Source organism: Scardinius erythrophthalmus (assembly GCF_964197995.2).
Source record: "Scardinius erythrophthalmus genome assembly, chromosome: 1".
Classification (NCBI taxonomy): domain Eukaryota; kingdom Metazoa; phylum Chordata; class Actinopteri; order Cypriniformes; family Leuciscidae; genus Scardinius; species Scardinius erythrophthalmus.
This window is the reverse complement of record NC_138221.1, coordinates 34,865,218-34,884,087: the sequence shown is the minus strand read 5'-3', so window position 1 is coordinate 34,884,087 and position 18,870 is coordinate 34,865,218. Positions and strand designations below refer to the sequence as shown.

Genomic DNA, 18,870 nt, shown 5'->3' with positions numbered 1-18,870 from the left:
TAGAGGATATTAAAAAATCCTTCATAAAATTTCCTAATTAATAACTTTGAGTGATGTGGATGGGTCAAGATATGGGCTACTATTTCCAAACCTTATACATGAACCGTCTATCAGCATTTTGATTTTGAGCGGAACTTAAAGGGAACTTTTAGTTCACCCAAAAATGAAATGTCGGTCAAGATTAAATTTTGATTTGCTCTTCAAACAAGGCTATTGCATCGCTTTAAAAGACTTGGAATTTAGTGCGTGATTTGTATGGTAGTTGTTCATATCTTTTTGCCACTGTTTATGCACTGGTCCCCATCCACATTTATTCTATTGAAAAGAATGATTTGGACATATTGCTAATTAAATTGGTTACACTTTCACTTTTTGTTACAAAATTCAGATTTTATATCATATGTTAACATTAGTGAATGTTTGTTAATAATTACAGCATTTATTCATCTTGATTAATGATCATTTATACTACACACAATACCTTTTAAAAGTTTAGGTTCAGTAAATTTTTTAATGTTTTTGAAAGAAGCTTCTTATGCTCACCAAGGCTGCATTTCTTTGTAAGTATTAAGTAATATTGGGAAATATTATTTCAATTTAAAATAACTGTTTTATATGGTAATATATTTTAACATGTAATTTATTCCTGTGATCAAAGCTGAATTTTCATCATCAGTGTCACATGATCCTTCAGAAATCATTCTAATATGAGCTGATTTGCTGTACAAGAAACAATTATTATTATTATTATTATTATTATTAATGTTGAAAACAGTTGTGCTGCTTAATTTTTTTGTGGAAACAGTGATCAATTTTTTTTTCAGTATTCTTTAATGAAAAGAAAGTTAAAAAGAACAGTATTTAATCAGTCTTAACTGTCATCTAATCCGTCCTTTCTTCTAAATCTTTTTTAAAATATCTTGCTGACCCCAAACTTTCAAATCGTAGTGTATATTTTTTTAACTTTTCAAGTTGTGTGAATTAATTAATGCATTAGAATAATTAATTAAATGTAATAAATGCTGCCAAAAAGTTTGTTGTTAGTTTATGATATTTTAACTAATGTTAACAAATTGATAGCAAACAGTCATTATTCAGTTGAAATCAGTTCAGTGTTGATTCAGTTTGGTTCAGTAAATGTGTAAAGTTCATCTATTATGAAAGGAGTTCAATTCATCTCATCCAATAGTGTCAGTCCGGTCAAATCAATTACATTGCAGAATATTAAGTCCTTGTAAAAAGTGAACTGCGAGTTGCTTTGTCTACAAGCCTCAATAGAATTCATAACTGTATACATCTCATCTCATCACATCTACATAATGCATTGGGCTACAGCTGTCCAGCGTCTTACACACTTGCTGATAGTTTATGGAGTGTTACAAAACACACAGCTGGCCTTGTGCGGTTCTTCCCATGGTTCTCCTGGGGATATCCGACATGTGCAGCCTTGAGATGGATGCCACAGTGCCCATGCATGCACAGGCTCGAGAAACCAGCATGAAGTCTGTCCCAAAAACATGCTTCTGTGATTGACAGGTGCTATAATGTTTAAGATGTTACAGTAAAACTGAAGGGAATTAATTGCTGCCGATGTTATATCAGCTCTCTTTCAATCTAACCATAGGCATCTGCAACATAAACCCAGGCACATGCTACATATTAGCTTCACAGGAAGGGAAGCTGTAGGGGTTGGAGTCAAATGACAGGGGTGTAGAAGATAATTACCGTAATCCCACAATGCAATGTGCAGACCCGGGGCTGATGGCCCTCATGTAGTCGGTAATCAGCCTGTCGTGTGATTTAGTGGCCAGATTAATGAGATGATGGTGGATACTGATACAGACATTAAACCGTCACGGTGGTCTGTTCTGACTCAAGGACTGACAGGAAGCTTTCATGTGTCTCCCTCAGGCCTCTCCAGCGGTCTATCACACAGCACAACTGTGTCTTCTCAATTCGGACTCCTGCGTCAAACATAATCGCTGCCTTTCAGAATCAGCCAATTTGGGTTCTGACATGCTTAAAAGTCAGGATTAGATTTCTGTAATGGGTCTGTTTGGATATTGAACCTGGCAGGTGGTTCCTTTCTGTGGTAGGGGCTGGACAATATCAAATACTTTTGTGAAATATTTGAGATACATCTGTTGGCTTGTTTAAAGCTACACTACGTAAATCTTTGCTTGTTTGAAGTATCTGTTAGTAACTCATTTTTTATCCTATAGCGCCGAGGTATTCAGTGAAAGTTCCAAGAGGCCCGGTCTCTATATTTACTTCCCAGGAGATGTTCAGACAATACTTTTTTGGAACAGTTATACATTTCCATCGGGGCAGCTGTAGTGCTTTGTAAAAGAAAACAATTCTACACACACAATATAGTGTTAAATATTCTCAAAGATGAGAATCTTGGGCCCAGAGAGCCAAAGCAGTGAATCTTAGGACTTTTACCAATATTTACCAAAAAAAAAAAATATTTCTCACAACTGGATATGAATATGAAAAGGTAAGATCGGATGTTTTATCAGGGTTTTCTTTTAACATTAAGGGCCAGATTTCCTAACAGCTTGCTCCAGCACAAACCCTCTTTTGGCATTAAAAAACTAGTCAGGATTTACTAAAGATGCACAGTGGAAAAAACAGCGCACAGTTATTTTTGCGGCTGACCTTATTACATATCAATTTGTTGGAGTTTCCCTTTCAGATGCAGAATTTTTGGGAGGAGAGGTGGGATCACGCAAGGTGATATACTAAGTTTTGCGTTTGTCAATTTACTAGTATTTGCGCCATTATTTAACAGCCAAATAATGTATGTCTTTCTTAAACCAGACACTAATTTGCACTGCTCTTGGTAGATTGTGTTGGTCATTATGAAAATGATCCGGCTGCTCCTGTGTTCTTTAACTTGCGCGTCGTCAGTAGATCTTGCGCAGAACTTTCCACTCCATCTGTGCTATTTTTGGATTTGCGCTCGCACGCTATTTTTCCCTGTTTAGTAAATCTGGCCCTTAGACACCTACGTGTATGACACATAGAAGGCCTCGGGATGTGAGAAAACACTGGGGTTTACCTCTTAAGAAAAGTATGGACCATTTTTATATTTTGCTCAATGTAATAAACTACTAAAAACAAACAATTTGCATAATCTAAAAATCAAAACTCTCATCATGAGCACAAAACAAAGTTAACTAGTAGGCCTAATTTCAACGTTTTTTTGTCTTCCCTTGCCATCTCTAAATAATGTTCCAAATTATAGCAGTGTTTATTATGAAATGCTCTTAAAATGCTGATTTAATAATACTAAATGTATGATGAGAAAAAACAAACAGTCTAAAGGTGCCACGCGTTAAATGTGAACTAAGTAACTTTTTTACCTAAACCGAACAGTTTCGGAGTCATTGGAATAGTTATATGACTTTTTTCGGGTTGAATGGTGGTTGTCTCGCATCCCCCGAGCGCCTGTGAGCCGAAAAACCACACTTGCAACTTTGGGCCGGTGAGCAGGAAGTATCGCATGATATCAGGTCTCGTGATGTAACGAATTGCTTTACGGCACTGCACACATACACTATCTAGCGGGAGAAGATGGGAGGGGGGAGAGTCGCCAACGAGTTTTGACGACAGTGTTGTCAAATATCTATTCCGAAGCTGTAGGGGGAGCTCTATAGAGAAACCCACGAGCAAAAAGCAAGAAAACAGCGAAGAAATCTGCAAATCTGCATAGTTTTTCCACTATCTGCATATAGTTCTGCTTTAACAAACCTGGTTTAGTCAAACGGTCAGAGTCATCTGTATGACATAATAATTGTATTTTCTGCATTCTTGTTCATTCTCATTCATTCATTTTTCTCAGAGAAGCAATGCACACAGAGTGGAAAGGGCTTGAATGAATCTTCTAAAAATATTAGAGGGTGTAGTGCTGAAATATCATTACTGTAAACGACCCAGAGCACTTGTATGTAGTGTGAACCGCTACGTTGTTTTGATGTACTCACTTTAAACTGTATTAACGGTAAAATGGCTCAATTATGTCCCGCGGGCGGATGGAACCAAGCCAGGGTCCAGAACTGAACTGCGGTCCGCCATTTAAGTACCACTTCTCTAGTGACATTACAGTTAATCCATTTGAGAACAAATACATAAGTATCGCAATATACAGTATATGAGCACAAAATACTGAGACTGTTATATTTTGACCTCCATCACCCAGCCCTTGTGGTGGGAAACCATTGGCAGGGGTGTCCTCAAAGCTGGGGCTTTGCTCCTGTCTGCTCTGTAATCTCACAGTCATCACACCGCACACATACTGAACGGCCAGTGATGATATCAGTCCACATTCCTCTTCAGCGGGCAGGAACTTTCTCATGGACAATGAGAGTGTTTCACTTTCCAGCATGAGCTGCAGACGCAGGGCTTCTTTCTTGCCTGGTGCCTGCTGATAGGTAGCTATTTTTATGAGTTGAAAGTTTAAACTGTCACTCAGGTTCTACAAGATTCAAGATTTATGAACTTCTGTGATTTATATTTTTTCACTGTGGCTTCTTCCATCATCACTCCATCATGGGTGGTTTGCTGTAAAATCTGTTTTGTTAAACCAAAAGCAGATTTGGAGGCCTTCCCGAGGGGTGAATATATATCCCAGAAAGACTGCCTTTGCCTACACATCACTCCCTTGTCAAAGCAAAAGGCTTTTTGAAAAAAAAAGTTTTTGAGCACTCGTAACTGTGCCTCTGCTGAATCAGTGCACCAAAGCAGAAGAAATTATATTTTCCTCTGATTTATGAGTTTGCAGTATTGTGAAATAACTCAAAGACAATAAACTTGTCTTTCTATTGTGTTGTCTTCACTGACTGTGTTCAAAAGCAAAAACACCACTGGACCATTGTAGTCATGTACAATAGATTCTTAGTTATTACTCAGACAAAAAAGACCCACAAACTGACAAGTTATTATGATTCACTTGCTCATGAAGTCCATCAAAGTGGTTATTGAATGAATATCTGACTCATTTCTGGCTGGATGTTTACTGTAAAAGACAATATGTAGTTGAAGACAGATGCTCATAAAGAACACATTTAAATGGGTCAAAATCAGCATTTTGTGTGTATGTAGGAACAATTGTGAGGGATTCTGCAAATTCTACAGAATTCTGTTTAATTTTGTTTAATTTTTTTATGATGATGACATCGCTGTTTTCCGCAGAACGGCTTTATAGATGAATTGAACTAATTTAATAGTTGATGATCTTTACAACGGAACTGAAAGAGCACTAAACTGATAACAACGACACTGTATGGCCGAAATGAACTCTGTTTGCATCTCATTGAATTTTCCTATCTATCTGTATTGTATAAAGGGGATTTGACTTGACTTACGTGTTTAGTATGTGTGCTTAATTGTAATTTTATAACAATCGGGAGTCATAAGGAGTCATTCTCTCTAAATAATTTCAATTATATTTTGCTGTCACGGTGTAGTGCAAATGATTCCCTCTAAACAACCGTGACACCTGTAAAGATCTTTAACTCTACGCACATCTGGGATGGCATGTGGGTGATAGAATTGTTGAGAAATGATGAGAAAATTTTCATTTTGGGGTGAACTATACCTTTAAGATAAAGCCAAAACCAGAACCCTTAAAAAAACCTTTTTCTTCCATAACAAACCTGAATCTGAAAAAAACTGATAGCAGTCTCAGTTTGGGTAGCAGACTTCTATTCTGTGGACACACAAGCTGCCCTGATTTGACATGTTGACGAGCTGTATTCACTGAATGGAGAAAGGCAGAAACAGTGTTGGTTTAGTGCTCTTCGTCTGCTGACTCCACACTGCCGTGATCTGGTAAACTCTCTGCTCAAGCTGTGTGGGAATATGCAGCGGGAAGACACACTAATGATGGCCTCTCACCAAATTCCTGCTCCGCCACAAAGTAGCACTTTTAATGAGAGGGTTGTATAAAATAAGTGGTTTAGGCTTAATCTACTGACAATAAACTTTTCCACCTCCACAGTAGAAATGTTTATTAGTCAGTTAAGTGGATATGAGTGTGTTGAGTGAATGTAAACATATGAGAAAACGGCTATTTTTTTTTACATTTTATGGATTCCTCCTCAGCAGCAGGAAGGATTACTGGATATTTGGGCCCTCCTGTATTTTGTGGTGATTTTAGACTGCCATCTTGTGGCACAACAAGTACTTTTAATTACACATTGCGTATGAATGGCATGCTAGTATGAGTAGTATGCTGCTGCAGTATGTGTACTGTACAGAAAATGCCAGCAAAGGTGTGTTTTTGAGCAAAAGTGGGTTTATAAATGTATAGCTGCCATTGGAGTTACTTAGTTTAAAATATTGGCAAGGCAACAAAATGCTTATTGTTGAACCCTGAGGCTGTATACTGCATACTGTCTAGCGCATTTAGTGTCCCGTTTCCTACATAAGTCAGTCATGAACCTTATCAGTACAACAGAGCCTCAACTTTGAGGATTAGCTTCTTGCATTTAGGATTTAATTCCACACTGTGCAATTCTTTTGAGGATTCACCTCTCTCTCTCTCTCTCTCTCTCTCTCTCTCTCTCTCTCTCTCTCTCTGTAGCTGGCAGGTCTAAGGAGAGGCAGGCAGCATGGCTGAACCCAGACGCGACAGCACCAGCAGCCTGCAGCGCAAGAAGCCTCCATGGCTAAAACTGGACATTCCCATCGCTCAGGTGCCCCTGGACGAACCTCCCGCTTTTGTCCAGGTGCAGCATTGTTGTCTCTAACTGTCCTTCTAAGTGCAAGTGAGTTTAGCCCTGGTTTCCAATCTTGTCCATGTCTCTCTTTTTGCAGCCAGTGAAGAGGCACGGTTTCCATCGCAGCGTCAGTATGCCAGTGGAAACGTCTCATCTCCCCTCCCCGCCACGGGACCTCTTTGACCCCCGTCGAGCTGCTTTCCAGCGTCAGTCTTCAATCACCCAAACCATCAAGAGGTAGGGGAGGCATTACATGTGGCCTGAGGTTCATGTCTTTACCAAAGGTCAAACTCTGTTTCAAAACCTAGTAAGCTGTCTACATAGACATTTTAAGGCATAGTCTAAATCAGCAGTGCCCAATCCTGTTCCTGGAGATCTACCAACCTGCAGAGTTCAGATCCAACCCTGATCCCACACACCTGTCTGTCATTATCAAGTGCTCTTGAAGATCTTGGCTGCGTCCGAATCGCATACACCTCTTGAGTAGGTACTTATTTTGAAAGAGTAATTACTTGTACAAAAAAGTACATTCTAAGGCCACATTTACACATAGCCGGGTATTTAGAGAAACGAATATTTCTCCCCCTCCGTTTTCAAAAATAACATCATGCACACAACATCGTTTTCAAAAGAAGTTGTCGTTTACATCAACCCGCATAAATACAATGGGCGGCAGTGTAGGGAGAAGGATAAAGCCATGCAAGCCAATCAGAATCCTCAAAATCGACAACAACGAATAGCACGAGCGACTTCCTGTTCCTTTCAAAACAACAGACATGGCGCGAGGTTCGTTCGCGTGGACAGACAGCGAAGCAAATGCAAACAGGCCAAAAGCGTTTGCACAAAAGTAAAAATGAGTACCACTTTAACAGCATCCATGATCAAATAGTAGCCAAACAAACTCTAAACATAGGGCGCTCACATGACGTAAGCATTTTCTGGCGCATAATGTGACGTTTGAGAACCTAAAACCCCGTTTCTCCCAGTTGACACGGCAACACATAACCGGCGTTTTCAGAAATCTCCACTTTGGCCGGAGTTTTCGTGTAAATGACAGGCCAAAACGCAGGGAAATATCTGCGTTTTCCCATCGTGTAAACGGGGCCTAAATAGTATGTATGTGCGTAGAATGGATGTAATCTGGACGTACTACATGCCATGTTGTCATTATCATGAGACCTACTAGTGTCAGTTGAGTCGCTTCACCTCCATTCATAAATCCTCTCCCGTGGCCTCATGGGATAGTAAAGTGTCCCTCATATGTACACTTCAGAATCTCGCCGGAAGTACGTCATCCGGGGACTCTTTGCCTACTGTTTTATGAATATTGTGAATTCAGACATAGGCCTACTTCTTTTGTCACATACTGTTTTTCACCCACCATATAGTAGGGAAGAATGCGATTTCGGACGCAGCCCATAATTAGCTAGTTCAGTTGTGCTTGATCAGGGTTGGAGCTGAACTTTGTAGGCAGCCCTGATCTAAAAGAAGACTGTTGCAAATGGCAGCACAATTTTTTTGGGCTTTTTTGTGTGACCTATGAGAAGTCAATCACATAATGCAATGAGACAACTTCAGTAAAAACATTAATCCAAGATGGCGGATGTATGTTCCCCCTGAGGAGTACACTCTCCAGTGAGGTTCAGTCTCAATTAGGATGCTGCCTTAAGTTGTGGTCACATTAGCGAAATTTCGATGACATTTTGTGGACAAAAAAACATAATTTTTCTATTATCAATAGTGTAATGATGTATGAAGCACAGCTCACACAGAAGACACTTTCAAACCAAGCAGTTTTCTGTTGGTCAATGCGGCGATTTGTGTGACCAACTAAATTACTGTATTTTGCTGGCGAGATAATTGCAAAACAGCGGTAAATGTGGCCATACCTTTAGAAGAGAGCTCACTACGTTTTGGAACGAAGCTAATACGACTACACCAACATTCATTTTGATAGAGTTCTAATCATAGTTTTAATTGGTTGTGCATCAATGTAGCCCATTATCTTGCATACTTTGTTTCTATCTGTGAATTGTGTGTGATTCCGTAGTCAAGACTGTAGCACTTTTTTGGTTGCCAGCCAATGTTGCCAGCCTGTCTTATGATTTGTTTGCTGCGATTGTTTTGCGCTGAGATGTAATAGGAATGTGCATGTGATTCCATGTGCCAGAGGGTTTGAAATTCCTCATTTCATGACTTCATTTCATGGCTGATAAATCAAACCTGAAAAGAACCAGTGTCTTTGCGCCTGTTTACATGGTTTCTGTGTGGACGATGCCACTTTTCAGCCTTGTTTTGTGTATTTCTGTGCGTCTGCGTGTGTATGTATGACTAGCACATGTCTCTCACTCATATGCTACTCATTAAATCTGCACTGAAATAACCCTTCCTCCCGCTGGAATACTCTGCTTTTTGCTAATCTTGCTCTCTGGCTCTTGTTGATCAGTTTTCCAGTTCTTCTCACACTCCTTCCCTCTTTTTTTTATCTTTCTCTCTTCTGCTTCCTTTCTTCGCCCTGCTCTTCCTCTCCTCCCGCTCTCGGGACGTCCACAGCAGCAGGCGGGTGCACTTTGAGAGGATTAACACTGTGCCCATTAAGGGTCACCGTGCAGGGCGGCACGGTTTCAGAAGGCATCAGTCCCTCTCCAGAACCTTGCTCAGGTACAGCGGGCCGCAGGAGGCCTGGCGAGGGAGCTCTCACACACAACACACACAATGCAAAGGAAACATGGTCACATGGCACAGTCAGCTTTGGTGTTAGCGTTGTAATAATAGTTCCATTTAGGTGCTATTATGCTATATGTACACTTTAGGGAATTAGTGTGTACCCTTTAGGGTAAATAAAGTACAAAGGTGTACCTATTGATTGGGTACCATCCCAATCACAAATTTCTTTTCTTTTTTCGGAGAGTGCATGTACAGCAGAGTGATACAAATGTATTCAATTTAAAATTGTTATTATCAGGCCTGAAAAAGTCATAGAAATTAATTAAAAAAATTGTTGAAATTGTGGATGTAACGAGCAGTTGAGGTAGAATCTAGACACAGTTGCAGGATTATTTAATCAAAACAAAGAAGATCATCCAAGAAGAAGAGGGTAAAATCCAAAAGGTAACGAAATAGAAAGTACACTGTCATATAGACAATAACCGACTACTGTAGACTAACTCAAGAGGGCTTAAATACACAAGGGTGATAAGATAATTAGCAACTAATCAAGACACATGTGGATGGTAATTAGTATCTATGGAAGTAAATTAGTGACTGGAACAAAGGAAAACACAAACACCAATTAAGGGTACGTTTACACAGCAACAATGTGCTAAAAACAGATTTTTTTCACCTACAGGCGACAATGTTGTCAAAACTATCTCTATTCACGAGCCTGGGTTTCCCCATGCTGCCTTGCGCTTAGCACGATTTTATTTACGCTGCTAGGCAGCCTGGACACCATGGACCAGATTTTCCCCTCAGCGAGGGAACCAATCACAGAACAGGGAGGGAGCAGCAAGACGATGACGACGTCTATGCGACACACCGAAGCAGTTTGTTTATATATGGATCCAACATGGCATCAGACGCGAAGTTACCTTTCGATGCAGCCTTAGATAGTGTTCTAAGTAGTTTAGAATGCAAGTTTATTTCGTCTTCTTCCTCGTCGAATTTCTGTCGCTCTACATACGTCATCTGGTATAATTGAAACGATTGGCTGTGAGCTACGTACAGGCGCATTTGATAGACATTCGTATCGCCCAATAAACGGCTCTGGGCATTCGTAAACCACGCCTCAAATACGAGAAAATGAACATGTGGTTCCCAGACCACGTCTCAATGAGAAGAGGTCTGACGTTAGCCAGGCTATCTATTCACATGGATCAGTGAAATTGATTAACAACTGTGTATTATTCATGCCAGGCCGATGTCACTTTGTAAAGAAACACTATGCATCTATTGACTGAACACATGATACGCATGCGCGTGACTTCACTGTTATTTGCAGATTCACGTTTTGTAGTTTACACAGAGATGATAACAGTATCGTCTTCAAAAAAACGTGCACTTTTAAAGTTTGCATTTTCAGGCCAAATGGCGATGTCGTGTAAATGAATGACCAAAACTTGTGTAAATGAATGACCAAAGGAATGGCCAGTTTTTAGTTTTTTGTTGGAAATGGTACCGTGTAAATGGCCCCTAAAAGTCCATGAACACAAAACTGAAACGCAGGCTGTATGTTACAGTGGAAACGTAATGGAAATTTCTATAGTGAATCTACATTTTTCTAGTTATGAATAAGCTGTTTGTGCATTCAATTCAGTAATCAAAAGTTATGGAAAAGTGATGGAAATTAATTTGATACCAAAGAATATTACATTAAATTGATCAAAACTGACAGTAAAGACATTTATAATGTTTAAAATATTTAAATAAAAGCTTTTGAACCATCTATATATCATAGAAACCTGAAAAAAAGCAGGGTTTCCACAAAGCAGCACAACTTTTTTCAACATTGATAAATAATAATAAGAAATGCTCCTTGGTCATCCATTGTGAGGTTTGACCCTAGGATCTTTCTGCCAAATATGTTCACTTTGCGTTCTCCCTCAGTGGATGTTTAAGTAGTGAGGATTTTGTGGTTTTCTGTATCACATGTTTGGATTCTCAGCACATGTCATGCCATGCATAACTTCAGTCTATTGATAGGAGCAAATAAGGATTCTTATCATGACATGCTCACTGTCTCTAACCGTTATGATTTCAAACATGGCGCATTGTTGCCATTCTTCCAAACTGAACTGAAAACATTCCAATGTATGAGCTCGGCACATTCATCTTTAGTTGTTTTGCACAGTTTGACACTGTGCCCAGACTGGCAGGCTTTATTTGTTGTCTTTCAGATGAAACATAATAAGCCAGAATTTGAGTCATGTTTATTGCCTCTGTGAGTCAGAAAGATTAGATTAGATCTCTCTGCGGTGACGATCCAGAGTTTTATAGCCACACATGTTGTGTGCGCTGAACAGCAATGGGAATCTCATTTAGAATGTTTATATTCTATTATAGTATTTATTCATATTTTTAATTAGCTTTTAATTTTTATATTTTAAATTTTCACTTTCATTTTAGTAATTTTTATATGCTTTTCATAAATATAGAATTTATATTTAACTTTAATTTTAGAAATTTTAGTACTTCAACTTATTTATTTCAGTTTCTTGCAAAGACATAATTTCAAATTTTCTAAGTTTGTTTTTCATTTAATATTCATATTTTATTTTATTTGAACAATAAAACAACGCTTATACAAATATTGTCAGACAATCACACTTACAAATGTAGGGAAATGCTTATATGTACAGTATGATTTTCATCACACATCATACATACAGCTTATTGTTGGTCTGAACTCAAATCTCAAACACACCACTTACAAAAATGTTGGGTGATAACCATAGTTTCAAAAACTAACATGGTTACTACTATAAAAACTGATCTCAGCCACCACTGTCATGAAACATGAACCAAAACATAATGAAGATAGATCCTGTCACTGTTTGAAGGAGGTCCCATGTTAATTTATTAGTAGTTCATACTTTTTGTTTTGAAGGCTTAACCTTATTACTACCTTATTTTATTTCTTGGCTTTATTTACAGTACAATACTGTATATGAAGTCGACAGGAAAGTAGCTGTGAGTGGTGTAACTTATCCTGCATTTGTGCTACTTTAAATCATGCAGATTGTAGAGAGAAAGAAAAGTAACACTTTTCTAAGCAATTGGACAATTTCTATAAAACTGGCAACTAATGGGCCGTTTACATGACACCGTTTTCAACAAAAAACTGAAAACTTTTTATGTATTTTGGCCATTAATTTACACGACAGCGACGCTTTGGGGGCCTGAAAATGCAAGCTTTTGAAAACGGGTTTCAAAGTGCAAGTTTTTGGAGACGAAACTGTTATTGTCTCTGTGTAAACTTTATTTGTAAAAATGCATATAACATGTTCAGTCTATAGGCACATAGTGTTTCTTTAGTGGCATCGCCATACGTCAACTGGCCTGGCATGAATAATACAGCGTTTTTAGTCATTTTCATGTATTTGTGTGAACGGGGATCGTTTTTACGACGTTGTCGCCTGTCCATGTAAAACTTTTTTTTTTTTTTTCTTTTTTTTTTTTATTACATAATTTTTTGTAAACATGCCAAATCCTTTAGACTTAAGATGTGGGCACATTAGCGAAATTTTCGACAAAATTACACCAGCAAAAAAGTCCATTGTCTATTATCAATAGAAATGTATGAGGCACAACACAGAAGTCACTTTGAAGTCACAGCTTTCTGTTAGTCAGCGCTGCAAATCTGTGTGACCAAAGTCCGCATAAGGGGAAATCTTTTACAGTCACGTGCAATTCCCGATCACATGGATTCTTATTAAAATAACTGTATTAACTATGACATTTTGGCCATGGAGCCTTTTTGTAATGGACCACCAGAGTTTTTACTGTTTTGGTATGGGGTTGTTTAATAAAATGTGATTATTTTTGTGGGTGAGGCTGGACAGCTGAACATTGTGTATTTATTTTACACTGGTTTATATCAATTTATCTTTTTGACTGAAACATGAGTCATATGTGAACTTGAAAAACATGTCAGCCTCTTGACATTACGAGGCAGATGTTTCCCAGGCCAAGCAGCTGTGCAGAGGGATGGACACCAGCCTAATGATTCTCTGTGTATGTGTGTTTGGTTTCGTTTTTGTGACAGGATTTTTAGCCAATGCCAGTAGCTTTACTGCGAAGCATGCCTGGGCATGTCCCATCACTGTTTCCTTAGAAGTTTGCTACAGTTAACTCACCGAACTTTCCTTGATCTCATTTGTACATAACCGGGAGGAGACAGTGTGTCACACGTTTGTGGAAACCACCATTGCAGTGTCCAGTTATTGTGCAAGAACATGTTAGAGCGCAGGGAAATACAAGAGAGTCAGGGATGGCATGTGATCTCTGGATGAGTGAGCTCAGGCTGAACGGGTTGTGTCGATCGCTCTCAGGGGTACGGCGGACTGGTTCGGGGTCAGTAAGGACGGCGACGCCACGCACAAATGGCAGAGGAAGAGCCTGCGACACTGCAGCCTGCGCTACGGCAAGCTGAAACCGCAGGTGATCCGTGAGATGGAGCTGCCCAGCCAGGACAACATCTCCCTGACCAGCACGGAAACCCCTCCACCTCTATACGTACCCTCATCTCAGCATGGCATGCAGAAGGTACAGTACCAGGAGTCATCACTGGAACAGGACTGAATGTGCACCTGTTCCTCCTTTTTTTAATGATGCACTTTTTGTTCAGATTGTGGACCCACTGGCACGAGGACGTGCGTTTCGCATGGTCGAGGAAGTAGATGGCTACAGTGTGCCTCAAACTCCCATCACCCCCGGCGCTGCGTCCCTGTGCTCCTTCACCAGCTCACGCTCAGGCCTGAACCGCATCCCACGCAGACGCAAGCGCGAGTCCGTGGCCAAGATGAGCTTCAGGGCGGCAGCAGCTCTGGTCAAGGTGAGCACGTGACCCACATGACCTTTATACCCTTTATTTCAGTTGAATTTGTACATTGGGAATGATTTTGGATCTTTTCTGGAAATAATGCACCAGGTTTTGGTCTTATAGTGTCAAGTCAAATTTCTAAATTTTTGGTTTGACTGTATATAGCGCTTTCACATTACACATTGTTTTAAAGCAACTTTACAGAAAATCATGATGTTAATGGTTATAATATCTTCATGCCTTACAGTCACTGATACTATTGAATGAAAACTGAGCTGGATGATGACATCACTGTTTTCTGCAGAGCTGCTTTAGAGATGAAATGAACTAATTTAATAACTGATGGTCTTTTCAACGGAAATGAGTCAACACTGAACTGACTTCAGCTGAACAATGACACTGTTTTCATTTAGAGATGCTGTACAGCTGAAATGAACTGTTTGCATCATTGAATCATTTGTATAGCGCTTTATACAGTCTGTATTGTATAAAGCGCTAACTGGAGCTATAACACTCTTTCACTTTAAATAATGAAATATCTGTTTATAAAATTTAATCTTAACACAATTATAAGGCCATATGTGATTTTTAGGAGGACCAATAGTATAGGTATTCCACCCGGAAGTAAAAAAATCCTCCGCTATACCTTTAAAGGAGAACTCCGGGTCAATTTTAACATTGAGCTCATTTTTTTGTACATTTGGAGTGCTGTCAATACAGAGAACAACGACAAAAATCGGTGTTGCCTACACCGAGTTATTCTATTTTTAAAATTTGCACCCTGTTGACTTCAATGGGGCAAGTACTAAACCTACTTTTAGCCTCTTAACATCCTTGATGTGTCATTACAAGTGCACAGAAAATGTGAGTGATTCCTTCAGAGTGAACACGAGTGAATCTGACTGCAGTAGATGTAAAAGATATGTATAAAAATGATGTTATTTAAGCCAGCGCAAATACCTGTATTTACATGCTGTTTTCGGTTGAAGTCCATAGTAGTCGATTGTCGAGTTCACGCGCGTGATCATAGGTAACTAAACCTATGCGTGTGAACTCGACAATCGATTTCTATGGACTTCGACCGAAAACACGATGTAAATACAGGTATGTGCGCTGGCTTAAATAACATCATTTTTATTCATATCTTTCACATCTACTGCAGTCAGATTCACTCGTGTTCACTCCGAAGGAATCACTCACATGACCTGTGCACTTGTAATGACACATCAAGGATGTTAAGAGGCTAAAAGCAGGTTTAGTACTTGCCCCATTGAAGTCAACAGGGTGCAAATTTTACAAATAGAATAACTCGGTGTAGGCAACACCGATTTTTGTCGTTGTTCTCTGTATTGACAGCACTCCAAATGTACAAAAAAATGAGCTCAATGTTAAAATTGACCGGAGTTCTCCTTTAAGTTATTGATAAATCATGATTTGTTTGCAAAAACGTTGATTTCACACACAAATATGTGCGTACACGTGGTTAGTCAATGAGATCCATTATTTTAAGCTGATATAGCTGATGTTAATGAACAGAAATGGTACTATCAACACTGGTGATCTTAATCAATGTTTAAATTAAATGACTGCAAATTGCTAACATTTATTTACAGTGGTTTTTTCAGTGGTCAATGCTGATACTGATTAATTGGTCTGGCTGATATATCTGTCCAGTTTACATTGGAGCAAATGTAGGTGTTTACACATAGTCAACACAGTTTAATCCACACCATAACTTTCACAAGATTTATATCAAATTAAATATTATTTTTGGGAAAATGCTTGTATCCTGTTTGAGCTTCTTGGTTCACTATTATAAGTGACCCAGGAACAAAGTTTTACTGTATTTTGTGATAATTGATACTTCACAGACCTACATTAAATCAGAGCAGAAGCTTGTTTGATAATGTCAAATGGGAACAGCTGATAAAGTAGGATTGGTCAGTAGCATTTGTAAGGTGCGGCTTAGCGTAGGGTCATCTGAGGTTCTTTAAGTTAACAAAGACACACCAGATAAATCAAACGGGCACATTCGATCTTCAAAAATGACCAATAACATGAAGCAAAACATCAGATATCAGAGACAGAGCTGGTATACAGGTCAATGGTCTCGCAACACAGTCTCTTTGAATTATTTATCATCTATTTACTTAGTAAATACTTTTTATACTGCTTAGTATGCCATGCTGATTGATATATCTGTGTTTTTGTATTTTAAGGGTCGCTCGCTGCGCGAAGGCACGCTAAAACGAGCTCACAGGCGCAGCTTCACACCTGCTAGCTTTATTGAGGAAGATGTTGTGGACTTCCCAGATGAACTGGACACATCGTTCTTTGCTAGGGTAGGATAATCCCACCGAACACATCACACATACATTTGCTTTTGGGAGACCTTTTCCGATATGTATGCTTACTGTCTGTCGGGCTTCAGGATGCCATGATGCAGGAGGAGATGTCCACTTTTCACGATGAGGTGTTTGAGTCTCCATCAGACTCCACCATGAAGGATGTGGACAGCAAACAGCTGGATGAGTCGGAGCTAACAGGCAGCGCACTGGAAAAAAGCGAGTTAGAGAGGAGTCACTTAATGCTGTAAGCTTCACAACACCATATTACCTGTCACAGTAATTGTGCTTCGATACTATAAAATATTTGATAATAGAAAATGTTAGCTGCAGAGAATTTCTGTTAAAAATGCTGGTTCAGTCATGAAACTCTAGATGGCACAGACTGATTTTCATTTTCACTGCAATATGCAAGCAATAACACCATTACTGCATGGCACAAGCTGATTGGCTTCTGCTAATTCAGCAGCCAATGAGATTTCTTGCTCAACATTTGAAGTGTTCTCTGGAGGCTAGTCCAGAGTCCTCTGAAACCCTCCACCTCCCACAGCTCCACGTGCCTAGATCTGCTATGGGATTTATGCATCTATTATTGCAGCAGCGGCAGCATATCTTACATGTATTCAATATTTCAATAATTCAAAATATTTAGAAAATATAATTAAATATAATGTTTAAGAAACATTAAATATGATTTATATATTTTGCGGGAAATCTTTTTATAAAAAAAGGTTGAAAATTAGAGATTATTTATTGACATAAAATGTTAAAAACAGAAAAAAATGTATTTATCTAGCTTAGCCATTGTTCTATGACTATATATATGCTTTATCATTCTATCCTCTTTCTTCAAACAGGCCTTTAGAGCGCGGCTGGCGAAAAGTGAAGGAGGGAACGCCAGTCCCCCCTAAAGTCAGACTGAGGCAGGAGGTAGTAAGTGTGAACGGTCAGCGGAGAGGCCAACGCATAGCCGTGCCAGTCAAAAAGCTCTTTGCAAGAGAAAAAAGGCCGTATGGATTGGGCATGGTGGGAAAGCTGACCAATCGAACATATCGCAAGCGTATCGACAGCTACGTGAAACAACAAATCGAGGACATGGATGACCACAGGTTTGCAAACTTAATTAAATCCCTAAAACTTCTTTAAGATTTTCGGAGATGCTTATAATGTGAGGCTGTGTTTTCTATTCTGTTTCTCAGGCCTTTCTTTACATATTGGATAACGTTCGTTCACATACTCATCACCATTTTGGCAGTGTGTATTTATGGCATTGCACCAGTGGGCTTCTCCCAGCATGAAACCGTAGATTCTGTGAGTGCTGCTACACTTTCAAAATATCCTGCATTTCTGATGCTCTATTCCTGTTTCTGACCATCTGGTGTTTGTAAACACGTTTTGTTTTTTGTTTTTCCCTCATAAAGGTCCTAAGAAATAAAGGCGTTTATGAAAACGTCAAATTCGTGCAGCAAGAGAACTTTTGGATTGGACCAAGTTCGGTGAGTTTTTTTTTTTTTAAAGGGTCATGAAACCCCAAAACACATTTTTTTGAGATGTGAACAGATACTGTATGTAGCGCATCACTAAAAACACTAAAACTCACTTATAAAATTACCTTTATTTACACACTCATAAATTTGATCAATAAGTGGAAATGGGTTATTTTTGAGTTTTTAAGAGCAATTTCGTTCTTCTGGGTTGAAAAGCAAAGTCGAAGTAGTGTCACGAATCTGAGGTGGAATCTACGTCATCCGGTTCTGAGAGCTCCGCTGCATTTATTCATGAGAAAGAGCTTGTTCAATCAAATCACTGCGCCATAGTATGCACGAGATCGCATTACAGGCTCTCGGTTTTGGGAGTTTGTAGTCATATAGGGTTATATGTTTAAAATGCATCAAGGTGCCCTCAACGCTGTTTGTTTTTTTTCTCTGTGGTCATATTTTAATATTCATGTGTCTGTATAATGAGTGTATTGCAAGTCTGTGTTTTATTCGTTGTTGTCTCCCCTTTTCCCACCTTCTACTCTCCCACTTTTCCACAGCTTTACACGCCCATTTCTTGAGACTTTTTCAACTCTGAGGTGTGAACGACCAGGCTAAAACAGGGAAGGGTTTCATGACACTTGGTTAGTTAGTTAGTTAGTTATGATTCAATTCTGATTTGAAGTACTGTCTGGCATTTCATCCCATGGTTTCAGCAATCAACTTTCAAGCTTGTCATTAGATTTCACATGATTGCGATTTCTGTGTAAATACATTTATGA

General features: G+C 39.1%; 1 protein-coding gene across 5 annotated transcripts in view; it reads left to right on the top strand.

The window, feature by feature from the left end:
• The window catches only part of rhbdf1a (rhomboid 5 homolog 1a), a 53,575-nt gene that overhangs the window by 23,314 nt on the left and 11,391 nt on the right, over positions 1 to 18,870 (top strand). For 2 of the 5 annotated variants that reach the window (XM_081379996.1, XM_081379997.1), the window contains exons 2-11: positions 6,590 to 6,734; positions 6,823 to 6,962; positions 9,279 to 9,386; positions 13,775 to 13,988; positions 14,071 to 14,277; positions 16,485 to 16,607; positions 16,697 to 16,857; positions 17,468 to 17,719; positions 17,810 to 17,921; positions 18,032 to 18,106. In XM_081379996.1, the coding sequence (XP_081236122.1) occupies positions 6,618 to 6,734; positions 6,823 to 6,962; positions 9,279 to 9,386; positions 13,775 to 13,988; positions 14,071 to 14,277; positions 16,485 to 16,607; positions 16,697 to 16,857; positions 17,468 to 17,719; positions 17,810 to 17,921; positions 18,032 to 18,106 (1,509 nt within the window). In that variant the 5' untranslated portion in view covers positions 6,590 to 6,617. The remainder of the gene's footprint in view (positions 1 to 6,589; positions 6,735 to 6,822; positions 6,963 to 9,278; positions 9,387 to 13,774; positions 13,989 to 14,070; positions 14,278 to 16,484; positions 16,608 to 16,696; positions 16,858 to 17,467; positions 17,720 to 17,809; positions 17,922 to 18,031; positions 18,107 to 18,870) is intronic. The other 3 variants (XM_081379999.1, XM_081380000.1, XM_081379998.1) reach the window with 2 other exon arrangements.